Below are 20,530 nucleotides of genomic sequence, written 5' to 3' on the forward strand. Positions count from 1 at the left end.
CCTAAGGGTCAAGAGAAAGAACTGGTCTTAAAAAAAAGTCAATTTAATGAGCAAACTGAATTAATTATGACAGTTCTGGTATGTTGCTTCTACAATAATTATATGGGAAAATAAATAGCTGTTGCAATAAGTAAGGAAAGTTGCTTTAAAATTTTCAAAGTCCTTTTCATACATAAAGTAAATAAAAAACAACTTTTGATATGCCACGGCAATTCAGATCTCATTATCTATTTCCGTCAAGTCCTGGCCGATTTCTGGATTTAGTTATCTAGTTCCGTCCAGTCATGGCCGATTTATAGATCTAGTAATCTAGTTCCGTCAAGTCATGGCCGATATCTGGATTTAGTTATCTAGTTCCGTCAAGTATTGGCCGATTTCTGAATCTAGTTCCGTCAAGTCATGGCCGATATCTGAATTTAGTTATCTAGTTCCATCAAGTATTGGCCGATTTCTGAATCTAGTTATCTAGTTCCGTCCAGTCGTGGCCGATTTCTGAATCTAGTTATCTAGTTTCGCCAAGTCATGGCCGATTTATGGATTTAGTTATCTAGTTATGTCAAGTCATGGCCGATTTCTGGATCTAGTTTTCCAGTTCCGTCCAGTCGTGGCCGATTTGTGGATTTAGTTGTCTAGTTCCGTCAAGTCATGGCCGACATCTGGATCTAGTTATCTAGTTCCGTCAAGTCATGGCCGATTTGTGGATTTAGTTATCTAGTTCCATCAAGTCATGGCCGATTTGTGGATTTAGTTATCTAGTTCCGTAAAGTCATGGCCGATTTGTGGATTTAGTTATCTAGTTCCGTCAAGTATTGGCCGATTTCTGAATCTAGTTATCTAGTTCCGTCCAGTTGTGGCCGATTTCTGAATCTAGTTATCTAGTTTCGCCAAGTCATGGCCGATTTATGGATTTAGTTATCTAGTTATGTCAAGTCATGGCCGATTTCTGGATCTAGTTTTCCAGTTCCGTCCAGTCGTGGCCGATTTCTGGATTTAGTTGTCTAGTTCCGTCAAGTCATGGCCGACATCTGGATCTAGTTATCTAGTTCCGTCAAGTCATGGCCGATTTGTGGATTTAGTTATCTAGTTCCGTAAAGTCATGGCCGATTTGTGGATTTAGTTATCTAGTTCCGTCAAGTCATGGCTGATTTCTGGATTTAGTTATCTAGTTCCGTCAAGTCATGGCTGATTTATGGATTTAGTTATCTAGTTTCTGTCCAGTCATGGCCGATTTGTGGATTTAGTTATCTAGTTCCATCAAGTCATGACCGATTTGTGGATTTAGTTGTCTAGTTCCGTCAAGACATGGCCGACATCTGGATCTAGTTATCTAGTTCCGTCAAGTCATGGCCGATTTCTGGATTTAGTTGTCTAGTTCCGTCAAGTCATGGCCGATTTCTGGATTTAGTTATTTTGTTCCGTCAAGTCATGCCCTATTTCTGGATTTGGTTATCTAGTTCCGTCAAGTATTGGCCGATTTGTGGATTTAGTTATCTAGTTCCGTCAAGTCATGGCCGATTTGTGGATTTAGTTATCTAGTTCCGTAAAGTCATGGCCGATTTGTGGATTTAGTTATCTCGTTTCGTCAAGTCATGGCTGATTTCTGGATTTACTTATCTCGTTTCTGTCCAGTCATGGCCGATTTGTGGATTTAGTTATCTAGTTCCATCAAGTCATGACCGATTTGTGGATTTAGTTATCTAGTTCCGTAAAGTCATGGCCGATTTGTGGATTTAGTTATCTAGTTCCATCAAGTCATGGCTGATTTGTGGATTTAGTTATGTCGTTTCGTCAAGTCATGGCTGATTTCTGGATTTACTTATCTAGTTTCTGTCCAGTCATGGCCGATTTGTGGATTTAGTTATCTAGTTCCATCAAGTCATGACCGATTTGTGGATTTAGTTATCTAGTTCCGTAAAGTCATGGCCGATTTGTGGATTTAGTTATCTAGTTCCATCAAGTCATGGCTGATTTCTGGATTTAGTTATCTAGTTCCGTCAAGTCATGGCCGATTTCTGGATTTAGTTTTCTAGTTTCTGTCCAGTCATGGCCGATTTGTGGATTTAGTTATCTAGTTCCATCAAGTATTGGTCGATTTCCGGATCTAGTTTTCCAGTTCCGTCCAGTCGTGGCCGATTTCCGGATCTAGTTTTCCAGGTCCGTCCAGTCGTGGCCGATTTCCGGAACTAGTTTTCCAGTTCCGTCCAGACGTGGCCGATTTCCGGATCTAGTTTTCCAGGTCCGTCCAGTCGTAGCCGATTTCCGGATCTAGTTTTCCAGTTCCATCCAGACGTGGCCGATTTCCGGATCTAGTTTTCCAGGTCCGTCCAGTCGTGGCCGATTTCCTAGTTTTCCAGTTCCGTCCAGTCGTGGCCGATTTCCGGATCTAGTTTTCCATGTCCGTCCATTCGTGGCCGATTTCCGGATCTAGTTTTCCAGGTCCGTCCAGTCGTGGCCGATTTCCGGATCTCGTTTTCCAGGTCCGTCCAGTCGTGGCCGATTTGCGGATCTAGTTTTCCAGGTCCGTCCAGTCGTGGCCGATTTCCGGATCTAGTTTTCCAGGTCCGTCCAGTCGTGGCCGATTTCCGGATCTAGTTTTCCAGGTCTGTCCAGTCATGGCTGATTTCTGGATTTAGTTATCTCGTTCCGTCAAGTCATGGCCGATTTCTGGTGGTATTCATGATCACAATGATATTTATTCCGGTATTTAATAATATTAAACATTTTCTGAAGGGTTCTTCTGTTTTTTTCTAAATTGACACACGCTTCAAGAGGATAACTCGAAAGCAGAGACATCAACAAGTCACCTGAGCCAAGTCTCAAATCACCTGAGCCAAGCCTCAAGTCAAGTCTCAAGTCTTTGAGGGCAAGTCTCAAGTCAAGTGTTATGTTATAATGTCAGGGATCATAGACCTTTGTTACGTGTAAGCCTTTAATGCGGAAAGGATTTACACAAGTCATGAGCTGGCTGTTTACATGAGCTTCATGATTTTTTGGACAGGTGTACTTGGTAAAATAAATGACATGGAAAAAAAAATGCCAAAGTTTAATTGTTTTAATTCAAACTCGTTGACCAAACTCTGTGGTGTAATGGTTACATTTGGTGAACAAAATGGTTACAATCAGTAACGAAACTCGGTGAGCAGACTCAGTCTTTTGCATGTGTCATTAATCTTGGTGATTTCATTCATAATATGAAAGGTTGGTGATTCAAACCTCGGCCAAGTCATTTCAAAGTCTTTAAAAATTGTGCTTTGCTGCTCCGAATTGCTTGACGTTCAGCATTTCAAAGGATAGAGCACAGCCGACAATCCCCACAGGGAATAGGCTATCATCTTTTCGAGGAAGCCCTGCTGTCATGCGATGAGAGAGGCGACACCATTGTTGTGAAGTCGCTGGCACGAAAGTGTTGTCGCTTTCCCCAATCTCAGTGCCTATGTTATTCGTTTGTTTTTCATCATGTGTCCATGACCATATGTGCCAGTGTGTGTATGTATGCCAGTGTGTGTATGTCATTTTGTGTGTGTCATTGTGTGTGTGTCTGTCATTGTGTGTGTGTGTGTCATTGTGTGTGTGTGTGTCATTTTGTGTGTGTGTGTCATTGTGTGTGTGTGTGTGTCATTGTGTGTGTGTGTCATTGTGTGTGTTATTTTGAGCGTGTGTCAGTGTGTGTGTGTGTGTGTGTGTCTGTGTCATTGTGTGTGTCATTTTGTGTGAGTGTCAGTGTGTGTGTGTGTGTGTGTGTGTGTGTGTGTCAGTGTATGTGTCATTTTATGTGTGTGTGTGTGTGTGTGTGTGTGTGTCATTGTGTGTGTGTGTGTGTCATTTTGTGCGTGTGTCATTGTGTGCGTGTGTCATTGTGTGCATGTGTCATTGTGTGTGTTATTTTGTGCGTGTGTCAGTGTGTGTGTGTGTGTGTGTGTGTGTGTGTGTCTGTGTGAGTGTCATTGTGTGTGTCATTTTGTGTGAGTGTGTGTGTGTGTGTCAGTGTGTGTGTGTCATTTTGTGTGTGCCATTGTGTATGTTCATCATTGTGTGTGTGTGTGTCATTGTGTGCGTGTGTCATTGTGTGCATGTGTCATTGTGTGCATGTGTCATTGTGTGCGTGTGTCATTGTGTGCGTGTGTCATTGTGTGCGTGTGTCATTTTGTGTGTGTGTGTCATTGTGTGCGTGTGTCATTGTGTGCATGTGTCGTTGTGTGCGTGTGTAATTTTGTGTGTGTGTGTCATTTTGTGTGTGTGTGTCATTGTGTGTGTGTGTGTCATTGTGTGCGTGTCATTGTGTGCATGTGTCGTTGTGTGCGTGTGTGTCATTGTGTGTGTGTGTCATTGTGTTTGTCATTTTGTGCGTGTCAGTGTGTGTGTGTGTGTGCCATTTTGTGTGTGTCATTTTGTGTGTGTGTGTGTGTGTGTGTGTGTGTGTGTGTGTGTGTGTGTGTCAGTGTGTGTGTGTGTGTGTGTGTGTGTGTGTCAGTGTGTGTGTGTCAGTGTGTGGGTGTGTTAGTTTGACTGAGTGTAAGTTAGTGGGCCCCACTTCGCACCTCACACAGAAAGGACTCATCCTGCATCCCACACACAACCAGCATTTTTTTTTTTTTTTTGTATACTGAATCGATGCGTGAGTGTGGGCTCAGCGTTACTGTGTTAACTGTCAGTGTTAATGGAGTGCAAAACGTTAGAAAGTTAGAAACGAAACGTGTTAGAACGTCGAATGGAAAAGAAAACGGACGTGCGGAATAAATCATAAATGCTTCGGTGACGAATGAAATTTGACGTTGTGGCTGGGCCATCTGAATTTTTTTTATAACCTCACGTTCGATATAGAGCAATCCTTTTATTCAATGCTCCTTGAAAATGTTTATAAGCAAATAAAATCACATGCTACCGATGCTAAAGTAATCTCTGCCATGCTGCCAATAACGAGGTGATAGCACATGGTGTTATGTAGAATGATTATATGTAAGTGCAAAATTTGCTACACTAGCGGAACCAATGTTTTTTTGCATCTATATACCCTTGGCAACAAGACCTGAGTTGGTTCCATTTTTTTCAATGACGTCTTCGTCCCTAACCCCAAGCCAAGTAGAAGTCCACGCTATGAAAACTTTACACTTGGTCAGTATCAAGACAAAGTTGTTAATGCAACACAGCAAGACTTTGCATGGCTACTTTCACGGTATTCACAGAGGCACCATGAAGAGACATCAGACGGTATACCAGTTTGGTCAGCATACAATTCTCGTGTGTGCATTCCAGAAGAGGACAAGACACCCAACCTTGATCAAGATCACACAATGCCTATCATTAAGGCACCAGCTCATGAGTGGACAACACTGGTGACAGTTCTTGAGAAGCTTTCGTACCTCAATAGTGTTGTGTGTCCAGAAAACACTGGAACGATCTTAGTTACATTTGACATGGATCTTTACAAGAGGGCCCTAAAGTTAGAATATCTTCATGACCAATATGCTGGGAAATGGATGGTATCCCCTGGTGGTTTCCACACTGTCTTGTGTGCACTAAGGTGCCTTGGGAGGACTGTTGAGCACAGCGGGCTTGATGAAGCTTGGAGCAAGGATCTGTACAGCACTGTGACAGTAAATCAGATACTCAATGGGAATCACCACAATCGTGCTGTTCAAGCTCATGAGCTCACATTAGAGGTATTCTTTGATCTCTGCCTTTCAGAATTTCTGAAAGAGAAGCCTGCAGTTGTAGAAGCTCTATCTGCCTGTATGGATAACTTGATAGAAGCAAACAAGAAAGAGGTAGGCATTCAGGAAGCCCATCACCTCCTTCTAATGGAGATTGAACATCTAAACTTGGGAAAGCAGCTGAGTGATTTTGACAGGAGCCACAGTAAATTCCCAATGTATCAATGGGCACGAATGTACATGAGGCAAGTGTTGGCGCTGATTAACTTCACACGTTCACTGAAGCAGCCAGATTTCTTCCTGTACTTGGCGTCTCTAGAAAATTTGTGCATATACTTCTTCAGCTACAACCCACTAGATTATGCTCAAAACAAGTTGTTAGCCAAAGATATTTCTCAAAAAACGTCTGTTAACTGGATATAAGTGTTCTGGTGGATTTTCTGTACAAGGAATGACAAAAATGCCAGAAAAAATGGTTAATCAAAGTGTTTTATGTGAAAAGATACATACAAAATTGCACAAAATGGCGGCCATTTTGAAAGTCAAAATGGCCGCCAAAAACGCCATTGAAAAAAATTGAACCAACTCAGGTCTTGTTGCCTAGGGTATAAGGATTCCAAAAAACATTGATTCCACTCGTGTAGCAAATTTTGCACTACAATGACACAACACCATGTAGGCTACTATATGTGCGATCGGAGGCTCGAAGCTCAGCAGCACTTTGGCGGTGTATAAATAATACCTTTCCTAAGCGCGGTGTGATCTATTTACCGAGTTTGTGCTCCTTTTTGTGCGCGACTCTAACGGTCTTGGTTTATAAATACGAGTACCCTACTGCAAAGCCGCAATGAGCCGGCGAAGCCAAAGCCTCTTGCCACTATTTTACCCTCACTCTGGCATCAGTAGGTTAGGTAGTTGGTAGTAGGTAGGTGTAGTAGGTACCGTACCTAGTTCAAAATGACACCATTTGCATTCTGGATGAGATTAAGGTTTATAAAATTTCCTTCTTGATTAATTCGGTGAATTCCGTCTCAACTTCGGATATTTCCGGCCGTGAAAAAACCATCCCCTACGGCCGCGAGATTTCTAAAAAATAATTCTTCGTCAATTTTAGAATATTTGACGCCGTTTTCAGCCTCCGAAACGCGTAATAAGCTTTTTTGAAATATTTTTTCAAATGCTCGAATCTCATTGGTTCCGGTGTTTGGTGAAGATTTTCGTTGAAGATAACCAGGGCCCGTGAGGGCCCGGGGAACGAGGTTGGTCTTAAAGTATTTTAATTACAAATTAGAGGTGCATACGATTGTGAATCATAAAAAGACGGGTGAAACAAACTCCAATTGAACTTTTTCTCAAATTTTTATGCATACTTCCGCATCCGGAAGATGGCGGCCTCCATGGAGCGATTTGTTTTTTGAAATATTTTTTCAAATGCTCGAATCTCATTGGTTCCGGTGTTTGGTGACGATTTTCGTTGAAGATAACTAGGGCCCATGCGGGCCCAGGGAACGAGGTTGGTCTTGAAGTATTTTAATTACAAATTAGAGGTGCATAAGATTGTGAATCAAAAAAAGACGGGTGAAAATGAAACAAACTCCTCTTGAACTTTTTCGCAATTTTTTATGCATACTTCCGCATCTGCAAGATGGCGGCCTCCATTGAGTGATTTGGTGAGTCAAAGCTTGGAATTCTCAAAGGATCCAGCAAAATCTGGCTTTTCAACATAATACGTACGCGTTCATTCACAACACCGGCTTCGCCGGCTACTAGTACCTGACTGCAAAGCCGCAATGAGCCGGCGAAGCCAAAGCCCCTTGCCACTATTTTACCCATCACTATGGCATCAGTAGGTTAGGTAGTTGGTAGTAGGTAAGTGTAGTAGGTACCGTACCTAGTTCAAAATGACACCATTTGCATTCTGGATGAGATTAAAATTTATAAAATTCCCTTCTTGATTAATTCGGTGAATTCCGTCTCAACTTCGGATATTTCCGGCCGTGAAAAACTATCCCCTACGGCCGCGAGATTTCTTAAAAATAATTCTTCGTCAATTTTAGAATATTTGACGCCGTTTTCAGCCTCCGAAATGTGGTAAAAAGCTTTTTAAATATATATTTTCAAATGCTCGAATCTCATTGGTTCCGGTAATTGGTGACGATTTTCGTTGAAGATAACCATGGCCCGTGCGGGCCCGTGGAACGATGTTGGTCTTAAAGTATTTTAATTACAAATTAGAGGTGCATGAGATTGTGAATCAAACAAAGACGGGTGAAACAAACTCCTGTTGAACTTTTTTCAATTTGTTATGCATACTTCCGCATCCGGAAGATGGCGGCCTCCATTGAGTGATTTGGTTTTTGAAATATTTTTTCAAATGCTCGAATCTCATTGGTTCCGGTGTTTGGTGACGATTTTCGTTGAAGATGACTAGGGCCCATGCGGGCCCAGGGAACGAGGTTGGTCTTGAAGTATTTTAATTACAAATTAGAGGTGCATAAGATTGTGAATCAAAAAAAGACGGGTGAAAATGAAACAAACTCCTCTTGAACTTTTTCGCAATTTTTTATGCATTCTTCCGCATCTGCAAGATGGGGGCCTCCATTGAGTGATTTGGTGAGTCAAAGCTTGGAATTCTCAAAGGATCCAGCAAAATCTGGCTTTTCAACATAATATGTACGCGTTCATTCACAACACCGGCTTCGCCGGCTACTAGTACCCGACTGCAAAGCCGCAATGAGCCGGCGAAGCCAAAGCCCCTTGCCACTATTTTACCCATCACTATGGCATCAGTAGGTTAGGTAGTTGGTAGTAGGTAAGTGTAGTAGGTACCGTACCTAGTTCAAAATGACACCATTTGCATTCTGGATGAGATTAAAATTTATAAAATTCCCTTCTTGATTAATTCGGTGAATTCCGTCTCAACTTCGGATATTTCCGGCCGTGAAAAACTATCCCCTACGGCCGCGAGATTTCTTAAAAATAATTCTTCGTCAATTTTAGAATATTTGACGCCGTTTTCAGCCTCCGAAATGTGGTAAAAAGCTTTTTAAAAATATTTTTTCAAATGCTCGAATCTCATTGGTTCCGGTAATTGGTGACGATTTTCGTTGAAGATAACCATGGCCCGTGCGGGCCCGTGGAACGATGTTGGTCTTAAAGTATTTTAATTACAAATTAGAGGTGCATGAGATTGTGAATCAAACAAAGACGGGTGAAACAAACTCCTGTTGAACTTTTTTCAATTTGTTATGCATACTTCCGCATCCGGAAGATGGCGGCCTCCATTGAGTGATTTGGTTTTTGAAATATTTTTTCAAATGCTCGAATCTCATTGGTTCCGGTGTTTGGTGACGATTTTCGTTGAAGATGACTAGGGCCCATGCGGGCCCAGGGAACGAGGTTGGTCTTGAAGTATTTTAATTACAAATTAGAGGTGCATAAGATTGTGAATCAAAAAAAGACGGGTGAAAATGAAACAAACTCCTCTTGAACTTTTTCGCAATTTTTTATGCATTCTTCCGCATCTGCAAGATGGCGGCCTCCATTGAGTGATTTGGTGAGTCAAAGCTTGGAATTCTCAAAGGATCCAGCAAAATCTGGCTTTTCAACATAATATGTACGCGTTCATTCACAACACCGGCTTCGCCGGCTACTAGTACCCGACTGCAAAGCCGCAATGAGCCGGCGAAGCCAAAGCCCCTTGCCACTATTTTACCCATCACTATGGCATCAGTAGGTTAGGTAGTTGGTAGTAGGTAGGTGTAGTAGGTACCATACCTAGTTCAAAATGACACCATTTGCATTCTGGATGAGATTAAAATTTATAAAATTCCCTTCTTGATTAATTTGGTGAATTCCGTCTCAACTTCGGATATTTCCGGCCATGAAAAACTATCCCCTACAGCCGCGAGATTTCTAAAAAATAATTCTTCGTCAATTTTAGAATATTTGACGCCGTTTTCAGCGTCCGAAATGTGGTAAAAAGCTTTTTAAAAATATTTTTTCAAATGCTCGAATCTCATTGGTTCCGGTAATTGGTGACGATTTTCGTTGAAGATAACCATGGCCCGTGCGGGCCCGGGGAACGATGTTGGTCTTAAAGTATTTTAATTACAAATTAGAGGTGCATGAGATTGTGAATCAAACAAAGACGGGTGAAACAAACTCCTATTGAACTTTTTTCAATTTGTTATGCATACTTCCGCATCCGGAAGATGGCGGCCTCCATTGAGTGATTTGGTTTTTGAAATATTTTTTCAAATGCTCGAATCTCATTGGTTCCGGTGTTTGGTGACGATTTTTGTTGAAGATAACCAGGCCTGTGCGGGCCGAGGTTGGTCTTAAAGTATTTTAATCACAAATTAGAGGTGCATAAGATTGTGAATCAAAAAAAGACGGGTGAAACAAACTCCTATTGAACTTTTTTCAATTTGTTATGCATACTTCCGCATCCGCAAGATGGCGGCCTCCATTGAGCGATTTGGTGCGTCAAAGCTTCGAAATTCTCAAGGGATCCAGCAAAAATCTGGCTTTTCAACATAATACGTACGCGTTCATTCACAACACCGGCTTCGCCGGCTATAATCACATCCTACCGTACATCAAATGAAAATTAGACTTTGAAGAAAATTAGATGAATGAAAAAAAAAAAACCTTGGAGACTGCACCTACTAAACTTGACAGGTTATTGTGCTCCATCCATTGTTTCTCTGTTCTCTGTAATTTTCGATTGCTGAATTTGTGCCAGATAGTCTGTCTTATTTTTAATGATTCAGCTACCTTATCATCTACATAAATGGTGGCAACATCAATATGATCATTGGCAGTCATTTTAATTCACAAAATCATTCCATGTTCCTGGTCAAACTGTCATACTCAGAACCCAAATATCTTCGTTTTGAATTTGCTGGAAGCTGGAGAGTTTCTGTGGTTACCGTCAGACAAAGTGTGCACTTTTGCACATCTATATCTGTCATGTTAATGTGATGTCCATCTGTCCTTCAGAAATATCGACAAATCTCATTAGGCCATCGCCATTACCACTACCCACCACCCAATTTAACGGTATTCATCCTCAAACCATGTCTCAGAAAGCCAAAACATGCGATTTTTAAGGCTAATTTTGGTATTTACTTGGGTGCCATATTACAAAATATTGGCCATTCTGAAATAAATACAAGCTCAACTAGTATAACAAAAAAATTATCGCCATGGAAATCAAGGCCTTCAAAATTAATGGAATCTCCCGCTATTAAGTGGAGTCTTTGGGCCTATCACTTTCACATCACAGACAGGTTGATGGTCTCTCTTTATACTGCCTCCTTTCTGGCCTTGCACCTTCGGGCCTCCATCTCCAGATTTCTGCAGGGTGTCTGCCATTAACCACCTTCTGGTGAAACTCCCAAAATCCAGGATCACTGCTCACCTCTACTCATTTATTCCTCTTCTTCCCTACCTGTGAAAACAACTTCCTTAGTCTCTTCAATCTCAATCTTCCCTCCAGGGCTTCAAAACAGCTGTTCACCACCATATCAGGTCATTCCCCATCCACAACCATGATCTTTTCCACCCCCGTTAACTCCCCCAATGCACCAGTCCCACCTCCTTCCATGTTTCCAGTTTTTAATTCAATTTCTTTGAGTGAAAGTTTGTGGCTGTATCCATCTTGTTCTTTTCCTGCATCCTACCCTATTCCTCATGAGTCTTCCCCACTCCCCTAATCCCTCCAAGTCTCCCTATATTTTGGCCTTCAACCCCGTTGTTGGTGTGTCCTCCCCTCCTCCTCTCTTTCTCCTGTTCTTTTCATTCTGTTACATCCTGATCCATTTTGTGTTCTAGTTCCTCCATGAGCATCGACCAATAAAAATATCAAGAAGTAAGAAATCAATTTATTGATAATGTCAAATCAGAGGTGACATGCATATGGTGAAGTAGTCTGTCTATTATGAATGTGCCCACTGGAGTTTACAGGTCCACGAATGGCTCAACGAGACTTTTCGTGACCGGTGGTGGGTCCTGATCTGCCCAATATGTCTTGCCCCCCTCGTTCCTGAGACCTGAGATGTTCCTGAGATTTTTAGTTTCAGGTAATAGTGTTGTTAAGATTTCTGTGTGAAAATGGAAATGAATTTAGTAAAAGGTAAAAATAAATGTTGTGGAGGAAAAAGAAAAACACAGGAAAGAAACCGGAAGAGGTGAGAGGAAAAAGATCGGCAGAGGAAAGAGACAGCCGTGAGTCGCATCGAGGCTGCGAGCGGACTTCCTCAATATTGGTTGAAAATGAATGGAGGCTTCCCGTGAAAGGGATTGCCCGCGACATCGTCCCATATTGCGATTGCAATTAAACCTGCGTCTCAGGTTTTGGTACCGAGTGTGAACTATTGTTGGAGGGAAAGCAAGCGCCTCCATTACAGGCCGATCAGCCATTTTTCCTCAAGGAGGCCATCCGCCTGGTCCATCGTGTTTTGTCATTGGGATTCCCATATCGACATCATCATGTGGATCGCGGTTGGTTTCCATATCGGCTTAATTCCCATATCGACATCATCGTGTGGATCGCCGTTGGTTTCCATATCGGCTTAATTCCCATATCAACCTCATCGTGTTGATCGCCGTTGGTTTCCATATCAGTTTAATCGTTGGTGGATGTGGGGCATGGATTGCACTCACGTTTTGGGGGATCGTTACCCCGCGCCACCATCTGTCTGACCTCTCACCTTGTAACTCCTTGTCCGCAGCCGTGCCGATACCTGCCTGATGTTATGGCCGTTCTGCATGACTTCGACCTTCGCCCAGCGTGGGGATTCGTGCACGGACTTTGGGATTGTTACATTCCACTCATGTTTGGCGTATCGTGAGTTTATTGTTTTGAGAGCATTGGGGAATGATGGTATCATCATATGTATTGTTCATGAGATGCAAGTGATATTTTCATGGTACTTTCTTTAAGAGTGCTATTATTGTGTATGTGAGAGTTCTTAATACAATTACTTATTTTGTTCTACACAATTGCTTTGGTGTGGTTTTACCATGGTTTATTATAACACTCAAAATAACAAATTTTTCTGCTGCGTTCCCTCTCAAGACTCTGAGATGCACCATAACCGGAGTTTGGGGAGGTAACACGTAACAGAATATTTAATAGAACATGGTGGAAGGGGGTGAGAGCAGAATCTACCAGAGCATAGTTTTAGAAACACAAAGTGCAAATCCTTAAGCTGGTAATTAAAATGTGAGAGAGCAACATGGATTTGGTTCCTAAATACAAATTACCCAATAATAATTCCTGGGAAGAAAACTTTCTGGAAAGAACAAGGTCATAATTAATGAGATATCCCAGTGGGAATCGAATAAGGGAGAAGGGGGGGGGGGGGGGGTTGGGGGCGGGAATGATTAAACAATTCTACACACGCGAAACAAATAAGTGAATAAAAAACTTGCAATAATAGAAAGTGCAAGAAACATGATTTGATCATTAGGTTTCCGGTGAGGTTCCCACTACAAGCCTATTGTTCTTGTAAGGATTATTATCGTCACACATTTTGTGGATACGATTCCAAGAAAAATGTTATAGCTAGCTCTACGAAGCTTTAACTCATTATCGATACCAATGTAACTTCGTGCATCATGAATTTTATTTTTGTAATTTTGACTTACATTGGCTGCCATTGCCTATGACATCATAAACTTTAAACATGTTCTTCTCCAGAACAGCTGAACAGATTAACACGAAATTTTAAAAATATGATCGCTTAGCCACGGGGATAAAAGTTTGCGAAAAGATACGTCATCGGTCACGTGGTTTGGCGGCCAAATTGGAATTAAAATAAAACTTTAAAAATCAACTTCTCCGAAACCGCCTATCCAATCGACACAAAACTTGGAACACATGTTTACATTCTGATGTGGGAAAATATTTGCAAACTATGATGTCATCAGTCGCCATCTTCGCCATGTGGTTTAGCCGCCATCTTCAATTTAAGCAGAAAAATTCAATAACCTTTTCCGGAGTACCGCTCAACGGATCAATGTGAAATGTCATACATATGACCAACTACTGATGTGGGAAAAATATTCATGAACTATGACGTCATCAGTCACATGATATGGTGGCCATCTTGGTTTTAAGGAAGAGCTTTAAACATATTTTTCTCCAGAACTGGTGAATGGATCAAGACTAAATTTCATGTTTGATCAACTCACCATGAGGAAAAATGTTTCTAAACAATGACATCATCGGTCACGTGGTATGGCAGCCATCTTATATTTAAGGAAAAAAAAAAATTGTGCCCTCGGGGCCCATTTTGTGCCCATTTTAAGGAGATGTGCCTATGTTAAGGAAAAAATTCGAAAATCTTGTTCTCCAGAACTGCTTAACCGGATCCACACCAAAATTGACATATGATTGACTACCTATGAGGAAAATTTATTGAAAGTGATGACATCATCAGTCATGTGGTATGGCGGCTATATTGCCTGGAAGCCTATCATCACTGCTGACAGGTCTCGTTTTTTTTTTTTGTTTTTTTTTTGAAACATGAACAAGTTTTTTGATTGACCCTTTATATAAATTACAACCATCAAAGAGCCTTGGCTGATATCATAAAGGTGCCACTGTGACAGAGGTAGTTGTGGAGGAGGAAATGGTAGGTTGGGTGGTCGGGGGTTGAGAGCATTTGGAGAGACTTTCATAAAATCACAATATCAAAACAAACTGGAAGCAAAAAACATGTAAATCTCAACTGACAAGTCTGTATGTAAAGTAATTAAATAAGTAAAATAAATCAACAAATAAATTATACAACTACATGAAATCATTCAATAAGATTATTGCGTCGGTGCTGAGTTTCTCACCTGGGTTTATTGTCTGTAGTTAAGATGCACTTTCCTCCATTCTTGCAAGAATTTTGCTCTGGCAGACAAAGCCTCACCTTGTCCTCACAATATTGTCCTGGCATGCCACGACATTTATTAGAAACACATTCCTCTGATCTGCATCAAATGAACTTCGAACAATATTTTTATTACCTCTATCTTATTTGTTTTGCCAAGACTACATGTTATGGGAAGGATGAAGAAAATCAAGTCTGTAAAGAACTATGAGCATCCTCTAGGTTTACCTTTATGCATGCTAAATGGTCCTGAGGTTAATTGCTACTTGATTAGTTTTTAGATAGTCTGTACTGATGGGTTTTTAATTGAAAATAAATTATCCGGTTCAAGGTCACTAAAACCGACCAGAATACTTGAAGCATTCAGCACTGGCAGGATGGCGTAGAGGTACACCCTCTCTCCTTAGAGCTGTATATCCTGCTGTAAAATATTGGCCCAGCTATAAACTGCCATCATGGTGCCTGGTACACCCTCTCTCCTTCGAACTGTCTTGCATGGGTTAAAACCTTGGCCGAGCTATAAACTGCCATCCTGGTGCTCCACATACAGGGCGAGGCATCAATGTGGGTGCCGTCCCTCGGATGGATTGCAAACTGGGTGTCCCATCTGCCAGCATTAATTGGTGAATGCTACTGTATATCTCATGGTGTCCTTTGTGAAGAGTCGGCAATCCATCGCCGGCACTCTGGACAAAGTAAAAATTCCTGCCCTGACTTTCTGTGTCGGAGTGGTGACCCATCCAGGATTGTAACCCTTGCTAAGAAACTGTTTCGGCAGAACCGACGCTCTGTGTAGAACATGGTACATGAATGAATGAAGCGTCCGACTATTAAATTATTGCGCAGGAAATATATCAATGACTAAACAATCCACACATGTATGATTGATTTGCATGAAAGCGGCCTGAATTATGCATTGTGCGACAATATAATGTAAAAAAAATTTTTTTCCAAACATTTCACTTTCCAAAGAAGACCTTTCACTCTTCCTTATGAATTCAACTTGCGCTTTGCGAGCCAATGCGAAAATGTTGCATTAGCCCAAATATTATTGGATGGCCCCTCCAGAATACTGTGCAAATTGTTCATTACAGAATTTTGAATGATCCCAATACGATGATCCCAATGATCCCAATGATCCCAATAATGATCCCAATGATCATATAGATGCCCTGTTATCATAAAAATAAAATATATTAAAGATCGGAAAAAGCCAAGGATGATTGAAAATTGAGATTTTCTTCACCGAAAGCACATATACAAACAGCACTGTCACTAAAGGAACATTCTTATGCAAAAAGGAAAGTATGTAGTAATATCTGACCTTTGACCAGGCCATATTACATGTGCACACTGGCCTGTTTATAATGGAGACGTGATACCAAATCGTTCTAAAACTGTATTGCCACACCTTCAAGCATACTGATGAAATATATGGCAGAATTCAATTTCTTCATAATTGGGCACCTCCGAGACAAGGAAATTCTCGAAACAAATGCCAGGGCTAGTGCAATATGGCACCAAGATGCAGAAGGTTGTTTTCACTGCAAGATGAATAATTTATTGCAATTGTCAAACATCCTGCCCAAAATAAATCCTCCGAAGACCAAATGCTCGTTTGATTGACCGTTCTAGACCTAGTTCAGTTTTATGAATGAGCCATGATTTTAAGGTACAGAGCCAGAATGTGTTTATTACGGGATACCTCTTGATTACCTCTTGATTACCTTGATTACCAAATGCTCCTTGGCCGTGAAAGTGGTGTTGGTAAAAATTGTGCATTGCCCGTTCAGGAAGTTGCACAGAAATAAACCTGCTTATGTGAATTAAGCTGACAAGGAAACATGATAATTGGATGCAAGGAAGGAAATGCTGACTTGCCACCACTGATTACAGCACTGAGCTACACCACTGGCTGTGCGATCAGGAGAATAACCAGAACTGACATTCGATCTTGGTGACATTTTGTTGATTTGAACTTAAATATCATGCTCAAATGAACATTGAATGCGCTGTGCATCAATGCATCGTCAACCAAATCCTGATAAATTAACAACAACAAAAAAATTCTGAACAAAAATCTGGAAACACCATTTGTAACAAAAATCTGGAAACGCAATTTGGTGTGGGGGGGGGGGGGGGGTCAGATAAAGATAAGTACTTGGGTCACGAGAACTGATTTGCAATTCAATTGTACTCACAAATCAGGATTATGGAGGAAACTTCAGTAATTTATTAAATTAGACAATTTTTTTCAAATATTGTGATCACTTAATTGGAAGTGAATAAACGACTGGCATGGTTATCCAATATAAATGTGACCCCAGTTAACAAAATGTGTGTTTTCTGTGAAGTTTGCCTTGATAAATGGTGATGTCATTAGTGGTTTAAAATAAGATGATGTATATACTTTTAAGTTGGATCCGCAATGGCGTTTTACATGTTTAAAATTAGAACGGCTCGGTAGAAAACATACCTCCACCAGGCTGAACAGTTTACGTTTTATATCCCACGGATAGGCCGGACCAGGATCCGGACCTGAACCAAAATGTAATCGGCTTGTTCTTGTTGCCTAACCAACCCGTCCACCAAGTTTTGTCATAAGTCATCCACAACTTTTTGAAACATCATGTTATACATTGTTTTTGGTCCTATCACTCAATGGTGAAGAATCACTTAAAATTTTTTTACAAATCGCGCGTATCTGGATCCGTATTCGGATCTTCACCACAATCGAATCGATTTGTCCTTGTCACAGATCCAATCCTCCACCCAGTTTCGTCTGAATCAGTCCACAACTTTTTGAGATATTGTGCGATATATCGTTTTTTTGCGCTATCTCTCAATGGTGGCGGTAAAGAATTAAAAAAAAAGTCTAGGATCCAGATCCTTATCTGGATATTCACCACAATCTAATAATTTCGTCCGTGTCACATACCCAACCTCTCCACCAAATTTTGTCCAAATCCGTCCACAAACTTTTGAGTTATCCTTTTCACAAACAATCAAACAAGAAGATGTCATGCAGAGCACGATACTTGCAAAATCCACCCCCCCCCCCCATCCGAAAAAGGTTGCAATTGATCCAGCAAATTGTCCATTTCATCAAGATCAAAATTGATGATGTTGATCAAAGCTCGGGTCAATAGGATGAAAAGCGATGATTTTTAGATGAAAATTTATTTTAGAAGTTTGTCCTAAAGTTGACCTTTTACCATTTGACCTCAAAAATAGTTGGTTTCCCAATTTAGTGAGGCACTATGCAAATGCTAATGGAAATTGATGATTTTGGAAGTTTGACCTTGAGTTGACCTTTGACCGTTTGACCTCAAAAATAGTTGCTTTCCCAATTTAGTGACTCAATGTGCAAATGCTGTTCTATTTCCAAGTCAATCGGATGAAAATTGACAGTTTTTTCAGATGAAAATTGATGATTTTGGAAATTTGACCTTGAGTTCACCTTTGACCTTTTGATCTCAAAAGAGTTGGTTTCCAAATTTAGTGACTCAATGTGCAAATGTTGTTCAATTTTCAAGTCAATCGGATGAAAATTGACAGTTTTTTCAGATGAAAATTGATGATTTTGGAAGTTTGACCTTGAGTTCACCTTTGACCTTTTGATCTCAAAATAGTTGGTTTCCCAATTTAGTGACTCAATGTGCAAATGCTGTTCAATTTTCAAGTCAATCGGATGAAAATTGACAGTTTTTTCAGATGAAAATTGATGATTTTGGAAGTTTGACCATGAGTTCACCTTTTACCTATTGACCCCAAAATAGTTGGTTTCCCAATTTAGTGACTCAATGTGCAAATGCTGTTCAATTTTCAAGTCAATCGGATGAAAATTGACAGTTTTTTCAGATGAAAATTGATGATTTTGGAAGTTTGACCATGAGTTCACCTTTTACCTATTGACCCCAAAATAGTTGGTTTCCCAATTTAGTGACTCAATGTGCAAATGCTGTTCAATTTTCAAGTCAATCGGATGAAAATTGACAGTTTTTTCAGATGAAAATTGATGATTTTGGAAATTTGACCTTGAGTTCACCTTTTACCTATTGACCCCAAAATAGTTGCTTTCCCAATTTAGTGACTCAATGTGCAAATGCTGTTCTATTTCCAAGTCAATCGGATGAAAATTGACAGTTTTTTCAGATGAAAATTGATGATTTTGGAAATTTGACCTTGAGTTCACCTTTGACCTTTTGATCTCAAAAGAGTTGGTTTCCAAATTTAGTGACTCAATGTGCAAATGCTGTTTAATTTTCAAGTCAATCGGATGAAAATTGACAGTTTTTTCAGATGAAAATTGATGATTTTGGAAGTTTGACCTTGAGTTCACCTTTGACCTTTTGATCTCAAAATAGTTGGTTTCCCAATTTAGTGACTCAATGTGCAAATGCTGTTCAATTTTCAAGTCAATCGGATGAAAATTGACAGTTTTTTCAGATGAAAATTGATGATTTTGGAAGTTTGACCATGAGTTCACCTTTTACCTATTGACCCCAAAATAGTTGGTTTCCCAATTTAGTGACTCAATGTGCAAATGCTGTTCAATTTTCAAGTCAATCGGATGAAAATTGACAGTTTTTTCAGATGAAAATTGATGATTTTGGAAGTTTGACCATGAGTTCACCTTTTACCTATTGACCCCAAAATAGTTGGTTTCCCAATTTAGTGACTCAATGTGCAAATGCTGTTCAATTTTCAAGTCAATCGGATGAAAATTGACAGTTTTTTCAGATGAAAATTGATGATTTTGGAAGTTTGACCATGAGTTCACCTTTTACCTATTGACCCCAAAATAGTTGGTTTCCCAATTTAGTGACTCAATGTGCAAATGCTGTTCAATTTTCAAGTCAATCGGATGAAAATTGACAGTTTTTTCAGATGAAAATTGATGATTTTGGAAGTTTGACCATGAGTTCACCTTTTACCTATTGACCCCAAAATAGTTGGTTTCCCAATTTAGTGACTCAATGTGTAAATGCTGTTCAATTTTCAAGTCAATCGGATGAAAATTGACAGTTTTTTCAGATGAAAATTGATGATTTTGGAAGTTTGACCTTGAGTTCACCTTTTACTTATTTACCCCAAAATAGTTGGTTTCCCAATTTAGTGACTCAATGTGTAAATGCTGTTCAATTTTCAAGTCAATCGGATGAAAATTGACAGTTTTTTCAGATGAAAATTGATGATTTTGGAAGTTTGACCTTGAGTTCACCTTTTACTTATTTACCCCAAAATAGTTGGTTTCCCAATTTAGTGACTCAATGTGCAAATGCTGTTCAATTTTCAAGTCAATCGGATGAAAATTGACAGTTTTTTCAGATGAAAATTGATGATTTTGGAAGTTTGACCTTGAGTTCACCTTTTACCTATTGACCCCAAAATAGTTGGTTTCCCAATTTAGTGACTCAATGTGTAAATGCTGTTCAATTTTCAAGTCAATCGGATGAAAATTGACAGTTTTTTCAGATGAAAATTGATGATTTTGGAAGTTTGACCTTGAGTTCACCTTTTACCTATTGACCCCAAAATAGTTGGTTTCCCAATTTAGTGACTCAATGTGCAAATGCTGTTTAATTTTCAAGTCAATCAGTCAAATTCAAAAGAATAGTTACACATTTCACGTGAAACCCAATGTTGATCGCAAATGTAAAGTTTCATTAAAAAATGTATTAAAATGTGCCTGTAATTACATTTTTTGGAATTTGACCTTTTGACCCTGCCCCAGGGAGCAGGGCCGAAATTATACTGTTCTTGCACCTTCGTGCAAGGGGTGATAACAACTACTAAGTTTGGTGAATTTTTGCCCAACCGTTTAGGATGAGATAACGTGATGGACGCAGGATATACGGAGAGACAGAGAGACAGACGGTGCTGATTTCAATATCCCTCTGTTTTTTTTAAAGCATGGATCTAATAATCTACGTATAATTAAACATAATTTGTATGATTGTATCATCACACACATGTATGATATTT

The 20,530-nt window shown here is 40.1% G+C and overlaps 1 protein-coding gene across 1 annotated transcript in view; it reads right to left on the reverse strand.

Annotated features, from left to right (window-relative positions):
- The window catches only part of LOC137420701 (slit homolog 2 protein-like), a 709,809-nt gene that overhangs the window by 34,787 nt on the left and 654,492 nt on the right, over positions 1 to 20,530 (reverse strand). Inside the window, exon 30 of the mRNA XM_068105981.2 lies at positions 14,505 to 14,601. Coding sequence (XP_067962082.2) covers positions 14,505 to 14,601 — 97 coding nt within the window. The remainder of the gene's footprint in view (positions 1 to 14,504; positions 14,602 to 20,530) is intronic.

Source organism: Myxine glutinosa, chromosome 2 (genome assembly GCF_964187855.1).
Source record: "Myxine glutinosa chromosome 2, kmMyxGlut1.1, whole genome shotgun sequence".
NCBI lineage: Eukaryota > Metazoa > Chordata > Myxini > Myxiniformes > Myxinidae > Myxine > Myxine glutinosa.